Raw genomic sequence first — 9,205 nt, 5'->3', positions numbered from 1 at the left:
AATAATAATAATAATAATAATAATAATAATAATAATAATAATAATAATAATAATAATAATAATAGATATTTTATTGATGCTTTGGTCTGTTTCTAATCTTTTCTAGTTTTATAGCAGCCTAAGTACCTTAAAGGCCCCAGATTCTGTCTGATCATGGAAGCTAAGCAGGTTCAGCCCTGGTTAGTACTCAGATGGAATCCCAGATGCTATAGGCTCAATTTCAGAGAAAGGAACCAGCAAATGGATGAAACCGATTATCTGGACCCATTTCAAACTGGCTTCAGAGCGGGTTATGGAGTTGAGTCTGCCATGGTCGCTTTAGTTGATGATCTCCGTCTGGGCATCGACAGGGGAAGTGTGACCTTATTGGTGCTTTTGGACATCTCAGTGGCTTTCGATACGATTGACCATGGTATCCTTCTGGAACGCCTGAAGGAGTTGGGCATCGGGGGCACTGCGCTCCAGTGGTTCCGATCCTACCTCTCGGGCAGGTTCCATATGGTGCAGTTTGGGGGACACTTGTTCCTCTAAGAGGGAACTTACATCTGGTGTCCCTCAGGGAGCGATCTTGTCCCCCACTTTGTTTAACATTTACATGAAACCGCTGGGAGAGATCATCCGGAGACACGGGGCACGGTGTTATCAGTATGCTGATGACACCCAAATATGCTTCTCTGTGCTTCTGACTGATTCAGTGACTAAGGATGGCGTCTCTCTTCCGAATGCCTGCCTGGAGTCGGTAATGGGCTGGATGAGGGAAAACAGACTCAGCCTGAATCCAGAGAAAACGGAACTACTGGTGATAGGTTCCCCAGGCCTTAGAAAGGAAATTTATCCACCTGTCCTGAATGGGGTCACACTTCCCCTGAAGGACGAAGTTCGCAGTTCAGGAGTACTTCTGAACTCGTCTCTGCAGTTGACATCTCAAGTAGATGCGACGGTCAGAAGTGCTTGCTATCAGCTTTGGTTGATACGCCAGTTGTGACCCTACCTGGGCCAAAGGGACCTTGAAACTGTGGTACATGCTCTGGTAACCTCTCGCTTGGATTTCTGTAATGCGCTCTACATGGGGCTACCCTTGTACCAAGCCCAGAAGCTTCAGTTAGTACAAAATATGGTGGCCAGATTGGTCACCGGTGCGTCCAGGTTTGACCATATAACACCTATTCTGAAAGACCTGCACTGGCTGCCTATTCGCTTCCGAGCGCAATACAAGATGTTGGTTATTACCTATAAAGCCCTATATGGCTTGGGCCTGAGTTACTTGAGGAACCGCATCTCCCCATATAATCCGCCCCGCACACTCAGGACGTCCGGGAAGAACTTGATGGAAATTCCACCTTCTAAATATGTTATTACTTCCCAGATGGCCTTCTCAGTAGCGGACCCACAAATCTGGAATAGTCTTCCCGAGGAGCTCCGTCTCATCACCCCCCTGGAAGTATTTAAAAAGAGTCTTAAAACCTTCCTCTTCTGTAAAGCCTTCCCCCCTGGAAAATGAAGTTATGTACTTGATCCCATCGACTCTCTGCCTCACCCTATTGAATGACTGTTTTTATATCTGTATATTGTACATTGTGTTATTAGCTTACTTGCTAATTAGCTTACTTACTGTTCACCGCTATGATCTTTGGAATAACGGTATATAAATAAAACATATTATTATTATTATTATTATTATTATTATTGGTTTTTATCTATTTTATGATATGTTTGTAATTGGTTTTAATTCTATGTAAACTGCTTTGATCTTTTGGAAAAGCGGTATATAAATAAAATTTATTATATTATTATTATTATTAAAACCAGCCCTGTGGATTCTTTGCCTAAGAAAACCCTATGAAATTCATTGGGTTGCCATAAGTCGAAAGGCATCTGGAAAGCAACAAACAGAACATTGTATTATTCTGTCAGCTATCTTGAGTCTCCATATGGAGATATCAATGAATAAAATAAAACAATAATAATAGCAATCTGTTCCCTTGTTCATATTTTAATACATTTTCCTTCCTTCCTTCCTTCCTTCCTTCCTTCCTTCCTTCCTTCCTTCCTTTTGATGTCTACCAGTCGTTCTCCTCAAAAAGTGGATCTCAAGGCAGCAAACAAGAACGGAAATAGACCAAGTACAAATATCCTCAAATTATCAGTTCTTCTTTTTTCTTTTTTTCTTACACAACTATCTCTTTACATTTTTTATTATGGCAACAGAAATAACATGCCGGCTCTAGATTCATGGTCCCCTTGATAAAATAAGTACAAATTAACCCTGAATTATCAGCATTGTCTCATTTTTTAACACATGCAAACAAGTATTTCTCCATGTTTCTTATTCATAACAAGAGAAACAATGTCTAGAATGCACATATCCTTCATTAAATTAAGTACAAAATAACTATTCCTGAATGATTGCCTTCCTTCCTTCCTTCCTTCCTTCCTTCCTTCCTTCCTTCCTTATAATAAAAGGAAATTATTTTTAGGACAGAAGATATCTTGATTCCTTTTAGGCTGCATCTGCACTGCAGAATTAATGCAGGTTAACATCGCTTTAACATGGCTCAATGCTGTGGGATTCTGAGAGTTGTAGTTTGTTGTGGCACCAGAGCTCTCTGACAGAGAAGGCTAAATATCTCACAAAACTACAAATCCCAGGATTCCACAGCATTGAGTCAAAGTGATGACAAACTGGATTATTTCTGCAGTGCAGATGCAGCCTTAACCTTCCAATGAAGTTTATGTTACTGCAGAAATATGCAGAAAGAAGAAAGTTCTCTTTTTAGAATTCTTCTAGGGGTAATGTCCTCATTTTACCTCTATGTATCTGGACTCTTGCTCTAGATTTCATGATCACCTCAATTAAATGTGTACAAATTGTCCCTGACTTCTTTCTGATTTTTCTCTCCTCATGCTCTGAATCCTATTGGTAGCACCAACTAGAATTGGGTTTCAGGGCCATGCTGGCATTTGAACCCTGGTCTCTAGTGTCATAGTCCAACACGCAAACAACTATGCCATGTTGGCTGTCCTCCAACTAGAGCAGACTTTCTTAAACAACAGCATTTAGCTAAGTCTTGACTTACCAGTTGACCTACAGATGATGTCTACTCTAAGTAGGACTAAACAATAGGATATAGGCACCTTTGGTTGTTTATGTAATGCAACATTGGATAACTTGTGCATTTTAGATTTCCACTCTTTGACATTGCCTTCTGTTGGCGAACCAAAGTTGTCACAGCTACCCTTCCATGAATGAAAACAAGCACGCATCCGTTTCTGGGGACAGGGCTGCAAAACTCCTCTGGGAACCTAAATTTACATGAGCCCCGGAAGGAAGATGGGGTTTAAAAAAGGAAGCCAACATTTCAGAACATCCTTGGGAAACCACATCCTCTGACCCCTGTGTCCCGCTCCAGTTCCAAATACGGAGCTGAAAGTAGGGACATTTGGGAAAAGAGAGGCTGGTGGTACTCACTGGAGGAACAGACACACACTGTGTGCAATATTCACAGACTCTTCCTTTCAGACTGCCTGATAATGATTATTCAGCATAGTAAGAGAATCATAAATTGGAAGGGATCCCAAGGGCCATCTATTCCAACCCTCTGTCAATGCAGGAATCCACAGCTAAAGTATCTCTGAGAAGTAGCTATCCAACTTTGTTTCAAAACCCACTCTTTCTAACTGTCCTAGAGGTTAGTCTAGATATTTTTTAGCACAAATCTGTGAATAATCTCACTCTTGCATTCTGTTTTTGTTGTGTACACTATTTGTTTTTAATCGAAACCGCATCTCTGTGCATCTTTGAAAGTTCTGTTGCTCACATGTGTTAGCACTGCAGATAAAGATGAAGTCGAACATGCAAATGTACAGTGGGCCCTTCCCTTATGCAGGGGATCCATTCTGGACCCCCATGTAAGGGAAATCCCACATACAGTATGCTCATGACCCATTGCAAACAATGGAGTGCATGCTCGTGGTGCGGTGCAGCATATGCACCACGTGCAGGTGCACCATTTGTTTCAATGTCTGTGCTACTTCAGCATATGCTTGAATCTGCATATGGTGCACCCGCATATGGCGCGGGCACACTGTATTCAAAATATGCTTAAGGCGTGCAGAGTTTTATCCCAGTTTATCTCAGGTCTATTCACATTGGTTATTCACACAGCCGACAATGCAAATCTTTTAGGAAAACTTGAGAAAAAAAACTGGGTTAAGGGATTTTTAGCGGCCTCCTCCCCAAACTTAATTCTATGCATTCAAAATTCAAGTGAACAACAAAGATTCAACTGGGATTCTACAGGAATTATTTTCACCATCTGAATAACCTGCTGCTGATGTGGCAGGGACACTCCTGGTTAATCCTCTGCCATCCCACTTTTTCAGCTGCTTTTAAAATGTCCCAGTTTCTCTTATCTCCTCCCACTTTCCTCTTTTGTTCTCAGCTTATTTCAGCTGCTGTCAAAATGTGTTCAATGTTATTTGCACTCAATCAGCTTAGGGCTTTTCTACACTGGGGGGGGGGGGCAACATACTCACCGAAAAGTCAGTGCTGGAAGTCCTTACGATGCATGGCTACTCCCCAGGGAGATACTGAAGTTTTTGGCCCTTAACTCAACTTTGTTCCAAACTAAGTAATGTCAAGGAAAAAGCTGGTGTTTCCCAGAAACCCCGGAGTGACCTTTGGTTCTTTTGTTGCAAGGACAGCTGGATCAGGTCTGATTCAGCCTGATCCATTGCCCACATACCAAGAACAGTGCAATCCCCCTTCCTTATACTTAGCAGCAGAGGGAAAGGTAATGGCCTGTTTTCAGAGCTCCTGCAATCACTTCTTTGCAGGCAGGAGTTCTGTGTAAAGCCTGCCTGACACACTGTCGTTTTTGCTAAGGTCAGAACGGGGTGCCTGTGTCATCAACAAGGAGGAGATCGCTCTTCTTGACCACATGGTGAGGCAGCCCATTCTGATCTCAGCAGAAGTGATGGTGTGAGGCTGCAGTGGCAATGGCAATGGCACCAAAGAGTACAGGCCAGTGGGGCCAATGCAGTGTCGGCTTGGCTGGCTGGTGTGCACAACAATGCAGCATCACACTGATTTCAGCCAGGTGCATGTGATTGCCATTGTGGTTGCTCCAGGATTCCAGGAGCTGTAGTTCAAAAGAGAGAGAGAAGAATTTCTCCAGGGTCTGGATCCAACTTTCTCCCCATATGTCTCAGAAATGCTTTTATTTTAGAAACATTTTAATGTGTTATCTACTTTAATTTAGTAAGCCACTTTGATACCTAGGGCTGGCATATTAAAGCATCATCACCATCACCACTACCACTGCTAGAACCACAGTTATTTTCTTTTCCCAGAGGCACTGAGTCTCAATTGGCAGGTCTCACTAGTACCTAATCTTTCACTAATCCTATTTTCATACTTTCTAAGGCACCTTGTAAATCATCTTCTTTCTCTCTTTTTCCCCCAGGGCCAGCAGAATTGAAGACAAAGAGAGGGGGAAGTTTATGAAATACTGAGACATACGAATTTCTGGATTTGGAGAGAGATAGTATCCTCTGGAAGAGCCAGTATAGTGTAGTGGTTTGAGTGTTGGACTAGGACTTTGGAGGCCAGGGTTTGAATCGCCACTCAGACATGGAAACCTCTGGGTGACCATGGGCAAGTTGCACTCTCTCAGCCTCAGAGGAAGGCAAAGGCAAATTCCCTCTGAACAAACCTTGCCACCACCACCCCCCCCAAAAAAACAGTGATAGGTAAGAACACAAGAACAAGGAAAGTATTATGAAAGTATAAATATTCCAAAAATGTATTTGTACAATAATCAAGACTATTTATGAAGGGTTGCCTTAGGGTCACAATAAGTCAGAAACAACTTGAAGGCACACAATAGTAGCATAACAAACAAATGGAGATTCAGCCCCTCTGGGAAAAGACACCAACTGTACTTCCATTGGTGAGGGGTGCTCTAGAATCAATTCCAAATGGACTGACCAAATGTGTGAATGGAATTGCCAGAGATGAGATCACAACAGCAATTGCAAATGTCACATTATCTGTCAAGACCTCAGAATCAGAAATAGACTCCAAACCTGAGAATCCAAATCATTGATGGTCCAAAACTGCTGTCAGCAGGGTAGTCTATATGTAAGTGTATAATGTGAATTGCTGTGGATTTTTGTACTTTTGGATTGATTAACTGTCTTCACTTTCATGCACAATTGTGCATATATTTTCCCACCCCTGCTGAAAAGGTGTAGCCATTCAGATCCATGTAAAGTGAATGGATGGCGGATGGCCCAGGGTGACCAGACATCCTCTTTTTCCAAGATATCCTACATTTCAACCTTCTGTCCAGGAGGAATTTCAAACTGCCCTAATTTTTGAGCATGATTAAGAAGCATGCATTTACATTTCTATGAGTGTTTTAAGCTTTTATTTGGTAATGTCCTCCATTTTTTCTGAAAGTTCTGCATTTTGCAGTGCCTTGTCCTCCTTTGAGGTTAGGACATCAGATCACTCTGCAGAAGGCCACACATTTTGATAATGCGCATACTCGCAGATATTCACAGATACTCCATTAAAACGGTCGATATAGCTGGGTATACCATTCCTGGATATACCTAACCATGCAACCGAGGTGGTCCCACTGTTTGGTGCTGCTCATGTAACTCTCAGAAGCCCTCCAACCAGAAGAGGGTTATAAGATTTTGCAAGGCAGGGGGCTGCCAGTAAACTGGAGGTAGTTCACCTCTAGGGATCTCACTATCTGCTCCAGTAACCATAATGGGCAGCAGACTCCACTGCCCTGCAGATACATACTGTACAAGATTTGGGGGTTTGAGATCTCAACTTGGGGTCACATAGGGACAACAGGCTGTACTTAGCCCACATCTGCCAATATCTGGGCAGAACTGACTATGTGCTACCCAGGGAAAATCCTCATCCCAGTTCCAAAAGACAGTGAGCCCTTTGCAAGGTCTCCAGTTATAGGGGTAGTTTTGCACCACTGTCGATCAGGTTTAACTGCATTGAACTGTTGGACTAAAAAGTCTCAAAGGCAGTCACCCCCAATGTCTAGAAATGCTGCCATTGTTGCTTAGTTTGCAGTAAAAAAGCAAAATGATGGGACTCCAGTTGGCCCATGAACTGAAGCCGTCAGACTGAGCCCCAAACTGACTATGTTGCATAATCTTCACAGTCTCAGAAATAGTGCTTCACTATTTCATAGGTTTTTCCAGGAGAAAACTCAACTTAAACTGTCACTTGGATCAGCACTCAAGCTCAAGGCATGGTTGGGACAGTTCCCCAACTTGGGCATGTTGTGAGCAGATCCACTGGAAGGCTAGCATTATGCAGTGGTGGATCAGGCTTGGCCCTGGTGCCAGAGCCCCTTTCAGACCTCTGGGCAACCCCCTTGCCTGCATTTTGGCCAAGATGTCAGAAGCTGAAATCTGATGTGAACCAACACCAACACACCATCTGTCTTTTTATGCTTTCCACTGCTATGGAATGGAACTGTGTACAGAAGTGAGAGCTGGGCAGTGAAGAAAGCAGATAAGAAGAAAATTCTCATATGAGATGTGGTGATGGGGAAGAGTGTTGAGGTTACTATGGATGTCTAGAAAGAGAAACAAATGGATTGTGGAAGAGATCAAGCCTGAACTCTCCCTGGAAGCCAAGCCAATCAAACTAAGGCTGTGGTCACATCATGAGAAAGCATGACTCATTAGAAAAGATAATAATGCTAGGAAAGGTTGTCAAAAAAAGGGAGGCCACTCACCAGATGGATAGACTCAGTCAGGTAGGTCATGGGCCTGAACCTGCAGAATCTGAACCGAGAGGCTGAAAATAGGAAATGTCTCCTTCACAGGGTCACCATGAGTCAAGTTCTATTGGAAGGCAACTAACAACATCAAATGCTACCAAATCGATTATTCTACCAACAAGGTTAAGAAGTGACATGATAGCCATGTTTGAATATTTGAAGGGATGTCATATTAAGGATGAAGCAAGCTTGTTTTCTGCTGCTCCAGAGACTAGGACATGAAGCAATGGATGCAAACTGCAGGAAAAGAGATTCCACCTAAACATCAAGAGGAAGGTCTTGATGGTATGAGCGGGACAGTTTGACAGTGGGCTATGCTGCTGCCTCAAAGTGTGGTGGAGTCTCCTTCTTTGGAGGTTTTTCAACAGAGGTTGGATATGTCAAAGTTGCTTTGACTGTGTATTCCTGGAGGGCAGGGGGTTAGACTGGATGGCCCTTGGGGTCCCTTCCAACTCTCTGATTCTATGAGCCTGGGAAGGGCAAGAGGAATGAGTTCTATAGACTGCCCCCAAATTCACATATGTTGTTCCATTTTGGCAGCATCATATCACAAGTGTGTGTGTGTGTGTGTGTGTGTGTGTATGCATCTGCATGCATGTCACCAGAAGGTGCATGGGGCCACCTAACCACTGCGAGCTGGGGAGCATTTGCTCCACTGGCACCATGGATAATGCACCCTTGCCCTCACGTACCTTCAGCAGCCACTGGGTGTTATTCTCCAAGACTCTCTCAAGTTGCTGGACTCGCTGGCTGGATTGGTCTTCATCATCGGTTCTCAACAAAGGGTCAGCAGGCGAATCTCGCTGCAAGGTGTTGACATTGAAGGTGTCCCCTGGGTGCTGCTGGTGGCAAGGCAGAGGGTCAGCTTCGGGCAGGACGAAGGTGTAACTACAGCGCCCCTGCTGCACACGGTGGGACCGGCGTCGGATGCCACTCTCCAGCGCCCTCCTCTGGCTGCCCTCTGCCCAGAACAATGCCAGCAGGGAGCCAAAGGCCCAAATGTTGATGCTCACCACCCTCCACATGGTTGGAGGGGTGGCGTAGTGAGATCCACCACACACAAAACCCTCAGGAAGAGGTTAGGGAGACAAACACCAAATCTTGTGCAAGGTTTTGCCTCTGTTCCTCGTAATGTGCAGAAATTCTGTCACTTTAGAACTTCCTTTCACTGTCCTCGGTTGTTCTGTCTTTCCAGCTCCCCTTTCAGTTTTTCTGCTTGTTCTTTTATCATTCTGCTAGCTCCAGCAAAGATATTGGCCAGCCTTACCAAGAGAGAGAGAGAGAGAGAAAGAGAGAGAAGGAGGGGGGAATCCAGATGAGTTTGATGCTTCTCCTCTCCACCCCCAGTGGAAGAGCTCAAATTTCATATGGGATGTTTGACA

General features: G+C 43.8%; 1 protein-coding gene across 1 annotated transcript in view; it reads right to left on the bottom strand.

Moving 5' to 3' along the window:
- The window catches only part of ANGPT4 (angiopoietin 4), a 55,356-nt gene extending 46,274 nt beyond the window's left edge, over positions 1–9,082 (bottom strand). Inside the window, exon 1 of the mRNA XM_042461404.1 lies at positions 8,516–9,082. Coding sequence (XP_042317338.1) covers positions 8,516–8,848 — 333 coding nt within the window. The 5' untranslated portion in view covers positions 8,849–9,082. The remainder of the gene's footprint in view (positions 1–8,515) is intronic.
- Positions 9,083–9,205: the final 123 nt, after the last annotated feature.

This window comes from Sceloporus undulatus, chromosome 4 (genome assembly GCF_019175285.1).
Source record: "Sceloporus undulatus isolate JIND9_A2432 ecotype Alabama chromosome 4, SceUnd_v1.1, whole genome shotgun sequence".
NCBI classification, from domain to species: domain Eukaryota; kingdom Metazoa; phylum Chordata; class Lepidosauria; order Squamata; family Phrynosomatidae; genus Sceloporus; species Sceloporus undulatus.
The sequence above is the reverse complement of the archived record's forward strand: the minus strand, read 5'-3'. Positions and strand labels throughout refer to the sequence as shown.